Here is a 15,207-nt window from a genome sequence, read left to right as displayed (position 1 = left end):
AAGTTACTTTAATATAGTGATATTTGGATGAGGTTACTGACTGCATTTTTTAGCAGGTAATTAGTGATAGTATTGGACTAGATAACTTCAGTCACTGAGCCTTCCCTCAAACTATTTGGAACTCCGCCTCCCACTTTGAAAACTTCTGAAATAGATTAAATATAAACCGACTGAAGTGTTTGTTACAATCTAGGTTGAAAAACAAGCTATCCGTGTTACATTTCTTTCAACTGATGTCATTCCCCAAACCCAGTGCAAAGCATCACTACTTGAAATCATCAGTGAATTATTGATCCTGCAGGTCAGTAAAAGCCTTTTTTATTTACACAGTAATTTGTACAAGTCACTTTGAACAGTAATTGTGTGGGAAAGGGTCAGGGCAGAGCAAACAAGTATTAAGACCAAAAATAAGTTGATCTTTTCTCTGAGCACGATGATAAATCAATGCTAACACAAAAAGACAACTAAAGACAGCATATTTGGACTGAGATACAGTGTTTGTCATATAAAGAACATAGAAACATCAGAAACAGTCCCTGAGGTGTTCATTAACAAACACGAGAGCACTTATCCCAGACTGGTTGTTTCAAAGTATGCCCACTGAATAAAAGAACTGGTTAAAAAAAAAACACACACATTCCATTCAAACATTATAAAAACCACTGAAGGACAGTCACAGGCAGAAGGTGCACTCTGTAAGATCTGAGTGGAAAATCTAGAAACCACATATACCTGATGGATAAAACAATCCTAACATCCATTTTGGAAACGTCCTCTCAGGGGCTGACCTGAGCGTTGTTGACAGGGTCATCATTAAAGTAAAATTCATAGATTTGAATGTCATAATCTGGAACTAGCTGGGCGTCCTCAGCCCTGTCCACTCACAGGTATAAAATACACAAGTAGTTGAGGGGCAGGCTACTGTAAGTGCAGCAGTATTCATTATTCTATATTCAGCTTGCTCTTCCCTTTTGCATACACAGTATACACGTATGACTTCTCTCTAAAACGACACGTTCGTCATTTCTGACATTTAACATCTTCCAGGAATTCCTGACAATCAGGGGACGTCCTTAACGTCTCCCAGCACCAGAGCTTTTTTCATTTTCTCTTTCCAAGACCTGAAAAGTCTGACAATGATCATGAACCAACATGATAAAAATAACTCCTGGGCCATCAGTCGATCATATGGGCAGGAAATGAAAAAGGAGAGAAGATGTCTAAAATGTAAATAACAACAAATATGAACCTAAAGCTTAAAATAAGTTTGAAGAAAAATAAATGTCTTTTTAAAACACTCCATGGTAGATAGTGGGTGATGGTCTTCACTTCTTGTACATATCGAGTCACAGGACAAGGTGGTGGGTGTGAAGCTGGGGCAGAGTGTTGACGGTGCTCGACGGAGCCCTCAGCTGTCGATCATCTCCGACAGCTCCTGCAGAAGGTCTTCCTCTCCGATGCCAGGGTCCACGTCTTCACCCTCCAAATGTTCCTCAGTGAATTCGTTGATCAGGTCGTCGAAGTCATCCACAGCGGAGGTGGAGGAGGTGGCGGTGGCACTGGAGGTGGACGCGGTGCGGGCTGTGGTTATGCTCTGTCTCCGTGACTTGGGCTGAGTCGGAGTCTTCAGGACTGGGCTGAAATGTGCAGAGAGGCCTGTTATTTATTTATTTGTGACAACGCTACATTAATGAAAGACATCAGAACCACTTCCAGTAATTTTCACTGCCCATTTAACACCCATACATTCTGTATCAGAAGGGCTGTTTGGGCCCATTGTCCTTAAAAGGTTTTATATGAGATATTAAGCATTAATTAATATAACAGTAATGTTTGCCAGTGATTGTTGGAACACTGGAAAGGCTAACAAAGACAGTTTTGGTGAGTTTTATTTTGTTTCTGTCCACTTTGAATGAAGCTACAATAATATGATAATATGTGAGGTAAAATGAGTGTTTTTGTCTATGGAGTCTGGTGGAGAGTAATAGTGATATTATGGCTGTTTCTTGTTAAACTAAAAGGTCTATCTCTGTAGGGATCCTTTACCATAATGTGCTCAGACACTGAGTCTGTCAGTGGTAACAACAACTGTTAGTGGATGTACATTAGACAGGCACATTTGTCCCCAAGGATTAACACTAGTTTTCGCTCACATCTAACTCTTAAGGGTTTGGGTTATTTGGATCAACCCTGAGTTGTTGGAAAGACTAACAAAGACAGTTCTGGTGAGTTTTATTTTGTTTCTAACCCATAGTTTTGGTCTGAGATGCTGGCGCTCTAGTGTGACGAGTGTCAAGTCAATTTTGTATATTTAACTTTTCATACAAATTTCATACTCTTCTGGGGAGAGATGGAACATCTGAGTTCACATTCTAGTCTACCAAACATTACAAGGTCAACAGGAAAAAAACTGTCCTGGTGGTAATCTGTAATAACATTGTTTCTTTGTGATCACAGAATAATACATAGTTAAAAAATGATCACTTCCCACACCTGTCGAAAGACATATCCTTGGTAAAGTCTGACATTACCAACAAGTTAGCGTCCATGTTTACATCTAAAGTTAAAGTCTGAAGCTCTCTGCGGGCCTTTACCTTTGGGGGACTGTACAGGCTTCTCTGGCAGCAGCAACACTGACAGTGGGCTTGGTTTCGTGGCCCAGACTCTGTTTGAAGACGGGGACAGTCTGGAGGTCCTCTCTCAGTGGGCTGGAGCTGGAGCCCAAGTCTAAAAGGGTGCTGGGACTACACGGAACGGTAGAGCTCAGCTGGGCCTCTGCACTGGAGGACGGGAACACCTGACAACAGAAGACACAGGAGGTCATTAACAGCTCTAGACGGTTTACATTAGATGACAATTTAATTAGCTGTAGGCTGAATATGTAGAGACCAGTTACATAACAATGACAACGTGTGTATTAAACTACTGAACACTAAATGTCAATGTGTTAATGATGTGTTGGATAGAAAAGCAGAAATTAAATGTGAGAGATACAAATAAACTAGTTAAAAAATATAGATGAATACAATATACACAAATAAGGAAATATATGGGAACATGAAAGCAAATATGAAACGTCCCAGATAAAATGAATTTAAGATACAGAAAAGGACTTGCTACATGCTCCAGACAGACATAGGAAATCTAAATTCACCTTGAATGTTCCAACCTACCTGTCTGTCTCTGCATGCTGTCTCCTGCAGTGGCTCGTCCAGCACTGTGGACACGCTGTTCAGAGGTTTAACAGCAGCGACAGCAGACCGCTCTGCTCCCCTCCTCTTCTGGCCTGGTTTCACCTGCACTGCAAGCTTCATGACAGACGGCTTCACATTCAGTTTGGGCCTCACTGAAAAGAAAGCAAAGTTTTAATGATCTATAAAGAAAGAGAGCTCTTCATCTTCTCTTTCTATCTTATCTGTCTGGAGGATCTGTTACACACACACACACATTCTTTAGTACAAAGCCTGTCTAAAGCCCAGTTATGTGTATACATGGCCAAACAATCAGGGTTCTGTAAATCCCTAACCCTGTGAAGTTCAACTGAAAGGGATGCAAAATGAAGTGTGTATAACAGAGGTAAAGGTGCAGTACCTTTGGTGTCTGTAGTGTGTTCTGGGGATTTCTTCTGATTATTGTTCAGTGTAGGGGCCTCTGCAGCTGGGCACTGGGAAGCTGCTCTGGCCTGCTTGGCTGGTGACAGTGTGGTGGAGTTCCTTGTGTTTTTGTCTGGGACCTCCCGTGAGCGGGACTCGGCCTCCAGCGGAGGAGAGCTCTGCTTCACAGAGACTGAGGTAACTGCAGCACCCCTTGTACCGGGAGTAGTATTGCTGTTCAGAGGGGAGGTGGCCTTGGGTTTGAGGGGGATCAGCCTCCGAACAGGGAGCTTTTGGGTGAAGGGGGTACTGTCAGGGGCCACAGCGGTGGAGGGAGGTGATGAGGAGCCTGGCGATGTAACACTGACATTAGCAGGAAGCTTCCTTTTCAGGGTTCCTTCAGTGCTCTGTTTCTGAGAAGGTTCTGCTTCAGCCGAGCCTTTGGCCTGCTCCTCCATTTCCTGCTTGCGAAGGCGTTTCTCCTGCATGATCTCCTCGAAGGTCTTGACCTTGACGTTGTTACCGTTGGCAACACCGTTCTAGAAAGACACAGAAGAATTACCATCACACAGAGAAAAACAGAACAAAAAACCACAGCCAATACTGCAGTATCTTCTGGAGCAATACTGTCAAAGTTGATGAAGATAAACCAGTCATACTCGGAGCAGACTTCAGGTGACCTTGATGACTTAAGGCTGTTACATAATCACCGTTCCCGACCTGTAGCGCGACAATGTGACGTCACGGGAGCGCCGTAACTATTTAAACTTGCGCGTGGTGGTCGCGACACTAGTTGCAGTCTTCTCCTGAACAGAGGTGTCGCGACTGAGGAAAGGCTACCGACTTCGCTATTTCTACGCACTAGAAGAAGAAAAAGGTAAATAATCTTTTTTGATTTTCCAAATCGGTCATGGAGGTTCTTCCAAATTTTCCGGCATATGGCCTCCTCTTTTCCAACATTCTGGCACCTCTGGGCATCTCTGTGTTCCTTCATTGAAGGATCGTACAGATGCCTGTAGAGGCGCACTTGCTCGGAAAGCTTGCCCTCGAACTCGTCCATCTTCCTGTTTCCGCTATGGCGCACCCAGCTGAAAAAAATTGGGTGGTGCGCGACCCGGCCTAAATCCTGGTGCGCCAGCGAGATCTACGTCATTCTGACGTCACATTGTCGTGCTACAGGTCGGGAACGGCGAGTATGTAACAGCCGAGTACTGAGGCTCAGTCGATGAGAATTAGATCAGCAATATAAGTTAAGCACAGTGCAGTGCCAACCCAGTTCTGAAAGTTGCCTCCTGTCTGGGGATATTTAACACAAACCTAGATCCACAGGATCTACGAGGGTCCCAAATTTGGTCATAACTTAGGCAGAAGTTCCAAGGCCTACCTTACCTTACCCTGTCACCCAGTGACACAGACACACACATACAGTGCATAAAGGAGACTCACTCAGTTATTCTGTCAGACTTGTCTTAACCTTGGTCTTCTACAACAAAGTGCTCAGTGTTCAACCTTATCAGTTGCTCTGCATAGTAGGCTACAGTCAGCCAAACAGTCAGAGAACAACAGTCAGAGGCACAGGCTGTGTCTGTAGATGACCTTACAGTGGAATGGGGAGCACTATACCATTTCAGTATATCTTTATTTCCTAGTATCTGGTGCTTGTATTTACCTAGATAATACAGTTGAATTCTGCAGTTTATTAAGAAAAAAATGCCCGCATGTGTTAATGTTTCTAATTAAACTGTATTCTGTTGAGTGTTTGTTTTTATGGTGAGATTATAGGGGTGGGCGATATGGGCAAAAAATAATATCTCAATATTTTTGGGGATTTTGGCGATAACGATAATCAGTCGATATCCTTTAAAATGTGATTAGAATTGTCTGAGCTGGACTTGTGTCCACCAAACGCATTTACAGCGCTGAGAGAGCTCAAAAACTCATTTTCTGAGCGCCCAGCAGTGTTAAAAGTTGAACAGATTTCAACTTGAAGCGCTCTGAGCGCTGCGCTAAAAAAAAACCGTCTCCGCTGACATCTTTTTACCGCTGAAGGCGCTTAGCGCTCTGAACGCTGAAGCCCATAGGACCCACGTCTCGGCACTAAATCATCTGAAGTACCGGTAGCTTCAGGGACTGGAGGTGCTTGCATTTTCTCTCTACCATCACAACACGCTGCTAAACTGTTGCAAGGAGGATGCTAGCGAGAGGTCATGTGATCAAGTCATGTGATCACGTAGGCCCACTAGTTGTGTGACTGAATCCTGCCATGCTGTAGAGAGCGTTGCTGCACCGTGTATTAATGGATGTGAGGAGTTTCCGCGTGCGTTTAAATGTTTTTGTTGAAGTAATTGAAATACTCGATAATAGAAATTTGCACATCGTCAAAACAACAATGACGATATTATCGCAAACGATATATATCGCCCACCTCTATGAGATTACATAAATAAATTAGTCTAATTGGCTTTTGTTGGGGCTTTTGCAATGGCGGTAGTGTGCAGCCTCCACTTGTGTCTCTCCTCCGAGTAGAAGCTGTGCCGTGCCCATGGTGAAACACTGCTGCCCGCTGGGCTGAGCTTCTGCACACAGAGCTCAGTGGAGTGGAGGAGAGACAGACAGCAGAGAAAGTTGACAATGCCTGGACTGCATAAGAACTTCACGAGTAAAACACTTGTAAAACAGATTATGGATGTAATCTGGTCAATATAGCCAATACCAAACAGTTAAAAAGTGCCTGGATCAGCCACGATACCAATCTACATCAGACTGGGACCTCCCTACTGCAGCATCTTACCTCAGGAACAGCTGTAGGAGTTTTCAGTGGCTTCTCTGTCACAGCACTCTTCTCTGTTGTGATGTTGCCTGCTGAGTTCAACACAGGATTCCCATTAGAAATACAAAAACATGGTATGTAAGAGGAGGACTAGCAAAAACCTTAAGAAAACAACTCTTTGTGTCAACACACAGGGAAGAAAACTATGACTCACTCTGGGGGGGCAGTTTCTTGATGCGCAGTAGGCGTGGTTTCTTAGCACCATTCTCCTCAGTATCAGAGTTCTTCTTGTTTTCAGCCTCCAAGGCCTGCTGAGTCTGAATCCTCGCTGCCTTCTCCCTGCGGATCTCCTCCAGGGTCTTTACTCGAACGCCCCCCACATTACCAGAGTCATTAGCAGGTCCAGCTGTATCAGACTCTTCCTGGTTCTTGCCTGGAGCTTTCTCCACAGTGTGCTTGGCCTTCTTAGTGCTGGGGTTCTGCTCCTGCTGCTGCTCCTCCTGTCTTTTCTTCTTGGCATGAAGGATCTCAGAGAACGTTTTGATGTGGTTGATGGAGTCGTCCTTGATGGTGATGGCTCGCTTGACACCCTTGGTGGTCTTGGTGGTGATAGTTTTAGTTGAGTTGATTTCTGGATCCATGTCTGAAGGGCCGTCTTCTGACTGAGACTTTGATGCCTTCTCCTGTTTGATCTCCTCCAGGGTTTTGATGCGGATCTGCTCAGGAGCTTTCTTTGATTCTGTGTTGGTCCCAGCTACTGGGAAAGATGGGAAACAACAATAGACAATGGTTTAATCAATGTGCATCAGTGTTTCCCATTAATTACTTTGACTGTGGCGGCCCGCCACGGTCTATTTTGTCCCACCACAGTCTGAATAAACCGAAAAAGATTCTTACACTTCTCATAATAACATTAAAGATCTGTAACTTGTGTTTTGCGCAGCTGCAAAGCATCTCTCACTCCCAGTCAGTCGGCTCTATGTATGCTCTAATTGATTTTGTGTTTTTACCATTCGCATCTATACAATCAATGTGTTTATGATTAAATTGTTTACAAGAGCACACAGTTCTTCATAGATCTAGCCTCTTAATTTTGCTTTCAAAGTGCACCAGATGGATGCATTTAACTTTAAAATGTAAAAAAGCATGCCCCCAGACCCCCCCAAGAGGGTCCAACATCCACCCACCATAGTCTCACAAAATCCTGTGGGAAACACTCGTGCATGATTCATATATTTCCAGACAAAATACTGGACAATGTTTACTTCTCATATTCTTCTGACGTCTTACCTGGTTGAGCGGGTGCAACAGACCCAGCAGATAATCCAAGTCTTTCCTTAATAGGCTTCAAAGCTGCAGAGGAAAGGTAAATGTTTAAGCAGACATATTATCTTTCTACCTTAAGATGCATCATCTAGCATCAGCATGAAGTGGAGTAAAAGGCTACAGGTGATGTATAAAAGTTGATGTGTCCTGACTCACCTTTCTGAGGGGGCATTAAAGGCTCTTCCTCGTCCACAACTCTGCCCAGACGCTCTGCCAGACTCCTTTTCAGTGGGACATCTACAGCAAGGACAGCAATGAGCTTCTAATCAGTACTCTTAACATTATTATCACCCCTGGAATGAAATCTGTTAATACAGATTTAACAAGAATGAAAACGTACCTGTGTTGGGCACCTTCCTTCCAAGCCTTTCTGCCACACTGCCTCTTGGTCGCACAGTTTCTTCAAGGACAATTTGGCCTAGGTTAAAAGAAGGACCATGTGCTGGTTGAGAACAGGGTAATTATAATTTTACTTCTCTTTAGGACAGAAACAATTACTATGCTTTTAGTTAATTTCAGCTTGACACTAATTTCTCAAGTGGGGAACATTCAGACCAGATATCTTAGAATGGTCAATCCATGTTGCACCTCATCGAAGGTGAGAGACAAATAAGTTCCAATTGACTCTTTGTAGGTCCCGCCCCTTTTTTGCTCTACGTCCCAAAACAATTCAACAAGCCTCTGTCAATTTCCTCCTTTCCTGTAGTTAGATATGCTATGTGCTAGGCTAATCTATGCTGAAAGACAACCACATTTTAAAGATGGTTAACAGGTAAAAACAACATATATAGTCAAATCTTAAGTAAGCAAATGTTAGCAGAACATTAGCTAGTTAATTCAATTAAATTTTATTTGTATAGCGCCAATTCATAACAGAAGTTATCTCAGGACACTTTTCAAATAGAGCAGGTCTAGATCGAACTCTTTAAAATATAGTTAGTTAGGTAGCCTTTTCTAACATAAGCTTTCAAGTTAAAACTAGCAAGCTGGTTAGCTAACAATTGATGTGGTCATACATACGTTTATTTTAGCGCTATCCATGTTGAGCCGCTTCATCAATTTATACAATTCATAAAAACCATCATCAGACTGAAAGATATAATATCAACAAATTATTGCTTTGTACCATCTCTCGCCTCGTAGATTGCTGGTCTAAAAAATGAGTGGATGTTTTCCTTTGCCGAGGTTTCAGCACTCTGGATGGGGTAGCCAGCTCTCTTCATGCTGGCCTTGAGGGCCTTCCTCAGCCGGATCTCCTCCAGGGTGCTTACTCCAAAGTTCAGCGAGTCATCTGTCAAAGACACAACATGACCCCATGCACACAGGATTTGGGCGTTGAGCTCTGGTCACAAATTATGATGAATCTGGTTTCCAAAGTTTAGTCTCTGACCACAATCTCACCTGATCTGGTTAGTTTTCTAGGAGAAGGGCCAACCTTGCCATCCTCTCCCTCCTCTGAGAACTGATCTGGAAAAATAAAGACACATGAATATCCTTTCTGAAAATAAGAACTAGAAGAGACAAAGAAGTCATTTTGAAATCAAATCCAGCTCACCATCTTCATCCTCGTCATCATCTGCTGGATTAATCACCACTGGTGGATGGGTGGGGCTCGGTACTGGCTCCTGAGCTTCTGTCTTGATGACGCCTCTGAGCTGGGGATTGGCTGCAGTGGGGAGAGGGGCAGGTGGCGGGGGAGCCGGTTCCTCTTGCGGCTGTTCTTTGTTCTTAGTTAGACCTGGGAGGATTACATCAATTATCATTACTGTCTTTCACAGGTGTATGTCAAATTGTCTTAAACTCTCTATAATCCCTTGGTATGTTTGCTTAAACAAAGCCCACTTACTTTTATCAGCTGGGACAAACATGCCATCAATGTAACGGGGCTTTTCATGGAAGAAGGCACAGTGTGGCTTCTGGCAGCCGGCTGCTTGGTTCTCCCAATAACAAGGTATCTCCTTTCGGTTTTTCTGTTTTGATGAAAGAGATAAAACATTGCATCTCAATCACATCTATTTACATTGAATGTGTCCTTACACATAAAACAACAGAACTGAATCAAAAAACTTTTTTTCTGAACGATCTTTTCACTCTAATACACTGATCATGTTACCGTTTCTCCTAGTAAAATCTGGTATAGTGATTAAAAAAGAAAAGACTTAAGTCTGTGGCCAGAACACATGGCACATTCATGACTTTAGACTGCAATGGTGGAGATATTATATTTGACATTATGGAGGAAGAGCCATCATCCTTATCTTCAAGGAAAGTATTTAGACACATTGCAGATATGATTATACTGTGCTGTAAATCACAGATAAAGCTTATCAACAATCTACAGACATCTCAATTTTTATTTGGAGTAACATAAGTTAATATTAATGCCAGTCTTTGTAGCATCCTGACCTGTTGGCTTGTTGTGTAGTAATCTTTAAAATGCATTAAATGTTCCTCCTAACAGGTCCAGAGGCAGGAGTGGAACTCCTGGCCCAGGTACTTTACAGGGAAACTTTTTCTACCCTTCGGTAACGGCCATTCAAGACACACACAGCCTCGAGTGGGCAAAGCTTAAAGGAGATAGTTCCAAGCTCCTTTAGTTTAAATTTAAGCTTACTGTTATCTCCATGTGGCGAAACTTGCAGACAGTACGGAAGCAGCGTCCCTCCTGCCAGAGGTTGCAGACGGTCTCATTGCCCATAGCTGCCTCACAGTGTCTGAAGGGGCAGCTGTCACCCTGCACAATAAATGAAACCCAGTTAAGACCCAACTCTTCCCTCTGGTCACCTGGTGACTTTCCAACTGGTTACAATATGTGTAAATATGTGAGCTTTGTGCTCAACCTTTGCTTACTTTAGAGCAGGTGGAATAGTAAAAGAAGTAGCAGTCATCTCCATGGTTGGTCATAGTAATGCTGGAACACGTCTTGATTGACAGAGGTGATGAGGTCACGACCTTTAAACCCAGCAGGTGGTTCTCTTCAGGGCCAACAGGACTCTCCCTGACAGCACAGAGCACAGCAACGCATGAGAAACAGAAACCCTACTCCATTACATCACCATAAGCTTTCTAACATGTCTGCACATGTACAGCTAATACCAAGAAGTCTAATTCTAGTTTTCCCCATACAAAATGACTTACTCCAGCTTGAACATTTGATACAATATCAAATTCATTGGAGTTTTATGCAATCTATTGTTTTGCACTCATCAATTCAAAAGTCTCATGTAAAAACAATGATTACGTGCAAAAATGGGGCTAGGGAAAGGGGGGCTGTCATTTTAAGGCTGCTGTGCAAATTTAAGGTCTATTCCACCATGGCACTGTGGACAAATGCCCATGTCCTCAATGTGACCCAAGTTTGGTTGACACACAGTATAAAATTGGGGAACTGTTATTGTCTTCTCAAAAAACTTTGTTTTTTTTAATCACATAAATTGAAGTTGGGGACCGGCCTCATTTCTGAAGTCCCTACGTGAAAAGAGTAAAAATCTATAGACTGTCGAAGAAGAAGAAAATGTGTATGGAATAATATGTAAACAACAAAATAAAACAGGAAAACATGTGACGCAACTAATTATGTAACCTGCAGACTAATTTTGATTTTGTTTTGCTCCACCTTTACCTGAGGTGGCTGAAAAGTTGTCTCCCTCTTGAGCGCACTGCTGGTAGGGTGTCTCCGTGGTGGTATGGAGTCCTGAAGGAACACTTGATCCGTGAGATAAGAGGAAAAGGGGGGTGGGTCGCCCAGAGACACTTGTCTTCCTACGACATCCCTTTTCTGAGACTCTGAGACATCTTTATCTCCGCCAGACTGCTAAACATTACTGATGGTGGGTGCAATAGAGTCTTTTGGGGATTTTTTTATTATTTTTTATTAATCGGTGTGACCAATGAAAGAAAGGAACAGGGTGATATAAAGAGCCCGAAAAGAAAAAAAATAGATCCAAAAATGCTTAAACTGATGTGGCAAAAAGGGGATAAACGTGGGATGGTGGGTGGAAAAAAATCCTCAGCTTCTTCTTGGCCTTGGAGGCATTTTGCACACTTGGTGACATTTGAGTGATGGCAGTAGGAAAAAGAAGGGCAGGATATTCAAGCTTCTAGAGATTTTCAGCTGTTGATTACCAGTGCTGAACAGGAAAAAAAATCTTCTGCCAATGTATTCTCATTGGGGGGCAAGCTATCCATATCCAGGGAATCCCACAAAAGGGCCAAGAGGATGGATTTAAACCTACAAATCAATCAAAAACACTCCCCAGGGAACTGAAAATGGGTTATTAAGAGACAGACAGCAGTGCACAAATACAAAGGAGACAGTTGGACATTTCCACACAGTACAGCATCATGAGACAAATATGCTCTCAGTAAAGATTCCGGGACAAACTAGAATCTGGTTATAACAGGGGCCCATGTCAGTGGACTGACTCACTATCACTACACTATCAACCCATGTTTAAATATTTCAAGTATCTATTCCACAAAAAATAACTACATTTGCTACCTTCAGGAGTCCAGACAGGGGTTGTTTATTCACTCTAGACATGGAGGCTTTTGCTCGACACTGATGATCAGCACGAAGAACAACCCTGGCTTCCATTTTAAGGAACAGGAAAACGCACTCTGGCACTTATACGGAAATAACGGGATTAAAGTAACGATCCACAACTCGCATTACAAATAACGTTAAGGCAAACACGTCTAATGGGGCTGCAACCACTATAGTCGTTAAACTTGAATTAGATTAGGGGAAATACATCGGAGACAGAACCGACGTTTCTTAGCAAAAAACATAGGTTACAGGTCACCTTAAGTGTTGCTTCGAAATATGTATGGTCAAACTCATAAACCAAGACAGTAAAGAAAACAATCACATACTTACGGTTTAATAAAAACTAGCCGGAACGAACTACGAGCGATTCCCAGCAGTGATGGAACGACACTACTGTACAGAAACCAGTTAATATTAGACTGTTACCTAAATAAACAATGGCGTGAGTTTGAACTAACTTACTGCCTGTTGACAGAATACTGTGTGTATTGCTAATGTTATATTCGCAACGCGTATCAAAGCTAACTATGCTCGTTTCTTAGTTTATGCTACATAACAGAGGCCTACCGAATTTCTCGCGACCTTAGCTTTAGTTAGCCAACTGTTGTTAAGACGGCTTTTTATAACGTTATGTAATTACCGTGATATTCACTTTTTTATATTTTAACACTATAGTGTAACAGCCAAATATAGTGTGTGAACAAGATATGCAGTGTTAATTACCAGTTTCAGATTTAAAAGAGTTAAAAATTGTGTAGTGTAGAGAAAAGACTCCGTCCCGGTTCGTTGACTGCCGCAGCCGCACTGATGCAAAATGGCGGCGGCGGGATAAAAATATGAGGGTGGGCCACACTGTGCTGCGTTCGCGTCGAATGGAAATATTGTAAATTCGACTACTCTTCTGTCCATTACAATGGACGTCACTTGACAGGGGCTTCTTTTTTACTTTTTGCAACATTTAACAGACAAAAAATAGGTATGATGTTGTCATATGATGTTGGTATTTTAAGAATTGTTTGGACCCGATGTCCATTGAAATGGACAAGAAAAATAACAATTAAAGGGTTTTGATTAAAAAATTTTTTTTATTGATTCTCATTTCTGGTTGCATTAAGGATGGGAAAAAGTCATTATTATATTTTTCACAACCTTGGAACATAAGGCGGGTCTGAAGGGGTTAAAATAGACACCCGGTGCTCTCATGCTGTGTGCCACTTGATTACTTCTATTTCACTACAGTTCACAGGGAAATAAGTACTGTTTAGTTTAAACGACCAGCTACAAAATTATATTTAAAAAATACTGCATTAACAAAAAATATATAGTGTTTTTTTTTTACTGTTGATACTCTAACTAAATTTTGCTGACAAAACTTGAATGCAAGAGTTTATGAATATCTCTTCCGCCACTGGTTTTGTGTGCTGCTTGATGTTGGTTGAGTAATAACTGACTAATATAAGAGCTAACATTTCAATTCAATTCAATTCAATTTTATTTGTATAGCGCCAATTCATAACAGAAGTTATCTCAGGACACTTTTCAAAAGAGCAGGTCTCCGAACTCTTTATAACATATTTACAGAGACCCAACAGTACCACCATGAGCAAGACTGAGAAAGGGCAGGAAAATTCAATTCAATCAATTCAATTTTTTTAGCAATTCATAACAGAAGTTTCTCAGGCACTTTTCAAATAGAGCAGGTCAGACCGAACTCTTAACATTAATTACAGAGACCCAACAAAAAAAAAAACTGCCTGTTAAAAGGCAGAAACCTAGAAGAGGCCAGGTGGGTGGTCGTCTGTCTCGACCAGTTGGGGTGAGAGAGAGAAAAGAGAGACAGAAAACAGAACAGACAGACAGAGACAGACAGACAGGTGCACAGCAACAACAGTAGCAACAACTACACTAATAGTAGTGACTGATGATGATGAACATGAAGAAGATGATGACGACAACAGCAACGATGGGGGACAATGAGTAGTGACAGTAGTAATAATAGTAACTGTAGTAATAATAATAATAATAATAATAATAATAATAATAATAATAATAATAAATAACAATAAAAACAATTCACGCTGTAATATATAATATTTCCACAAGGGGGCGTTGTGAGTTGCTTTTTCATATTGCTGATGTGCCTGAATGCTGCATTTGTGGATGGATTGAAAGTATGCCCATTGGAGCCAAGTTTGGTAACGTTCCTCCTATTTATGCAGCACTACTATACTGCTTATGTTAATGAATAAGCACATAAAAAATTCCAAATATTAATTTTATTTAACTATTTAGTTTCTTAAACGTTTTTATTACAGTGCTTTGAACATTTTATACAGCATTGGCAAATCCCCACCAAAGGTGACGTCCTTTATTGGTCAATTTTTCAGGGTGTTAATAACAATACCAATAATACTAACAACAACAACAACAACAACAACAATAATAATCATAATAATAACACTTTCAATAATAGTTGTACCTAATATTTGTGAAACGACTCCCACACACTGGATCACTTACTGATGGTATTCATTTCCTAATTAATTAATTTCATTTAAATTATTACTAAGTTCTCATTGTTTTAAAAAAAATAGTATTACTTTACTTATTACTCCCTGCCAACAGTAATTAGTTACACTACTAATTTCATTAGTTTTCGCTTACGCCCCACAAAACTGGTAACTGTGTCCTTTGTGCCCAGATTTCAGACTTATGACAATTAAAATCCAGTTTTGTTTGTTCAAATTAAAATAATGTAATATTTCCATCTGCTGAATGTAAGTGTTTTCACCTTCTAAACTAATTCCAGGATTACAAAACTGAATCCAAGGATGTGACTGGATTGTTGGATTTCAAATGAATATGGGGATAGAGAGCAAAAGTGACATAATATATATATATATTTTTGTGGGGGGTTACTTTGACATTTGTTAGTAATTAGTTACACTACCAGTTGCTGGGGAAAAGTC

The 15,207-nt window shown here is 41.4% G+C and overlaps 1 protein-coding gene across 5 annotated transcripts; it reads right to left on the bottom strand.

Moving 5' to 3' along the window:
- Positions 1-302: 302 nt before the first annotated feature.
- Positions 303-13,052, bottom strand: zc3h11a (zinc finger CCCH-type containing 11A). 5 transcript variants are annotated; one of them, XM_051414982.1, is made up of 17 exons: positions 12,962-13,052; positions 11,312-11,383; positions 10,540-10,687; positions 10,304-10,423; positions 9,536-9,659; positions 9,245-9,427; positions 9,091-9,156; positions 8,816-8,980; positions 8,030-8,131; positions 7,846-7,926; positions 7,654-7,716; positions 6,578-7,120; positions 6,385-6,455; positions 3,592-4,132; positions 3,174-3,346; positions 2,595-2,797; positions 303-1,637 (listed from the first exon to the last, which is right to left on the bottom strand). In XM_051414982.1, exons 3-17 carry the CDS (start codon positions 10,591-10,593, stop codon positions 1,409-1,411), a joined length of 2,718 nt encoding a protein of 905 aa, XP_051270942.1. In that variant the 5' UTR covers positions 10,594-10,687; positions 11,312-11,383; positions 12,962-13,052; the 3' UTR covers positions 303-1,408. The 5 variants fall into 5 exon arrangements, with proteins under 5 accessions (XP_051270942.1, XP_051270943.1, XP_051270945.1 ...); XM_051414983.1 differs by having other exon boundaries at positions 6,385-6,452; positions 11,312-13,035; XM_051414985.1 differs by having other exon boundaries at positions 6,578-7,117; positions 11,312-13,035.
- Between the last annotated feature and the right edge of the window lie 2,155 nt (positions 13,053-15,207).

Source organism: Dicentrarchus labrax, unplaced genomic scaffold (genome assembly GCF_905237075.1).
Source record: "Dicentrarchus labrax unplaced genomic scaffold, dlabrax2021, whole genome shotgun sequence".
NCBI classification, from domain to species: Eukaryota; Metazoa; Chordata; class Actinopteri; family Moronidae; genus Dicentrarchus; species Dicentrarchus labrax.
Note: the sequence above shows the minus strand (reverse complement) of the source record. Positions and strands in the feature narration are given on the sequence as shown.

Excerpts from the sequence above, each read along its gene's own strand:
- zc3h11a (XM_051414982.1), bottom strand. The coding sequence starts at position 10,593 with ATGACCAACCATGGAGATGACTGCTACTTCTTTTACTATTCCACCTGC. Across the intron at positions 10,424-10,539 it reads ACTATTCCACCTGCTCTAAA|GGTGACAGCTGCCCCTTCAG; the intron begins GTAAGCAAAGGT and ends TTTATTGTGCAG. Across the intron at positions 2,798-3,173 it reads CAGCATGCAGAGACAGACAG|GTGTTCCCGTCCTCCAGTGC; the intron begins GTAGGTTGGAAC and ends TTCTGTTGTCAG.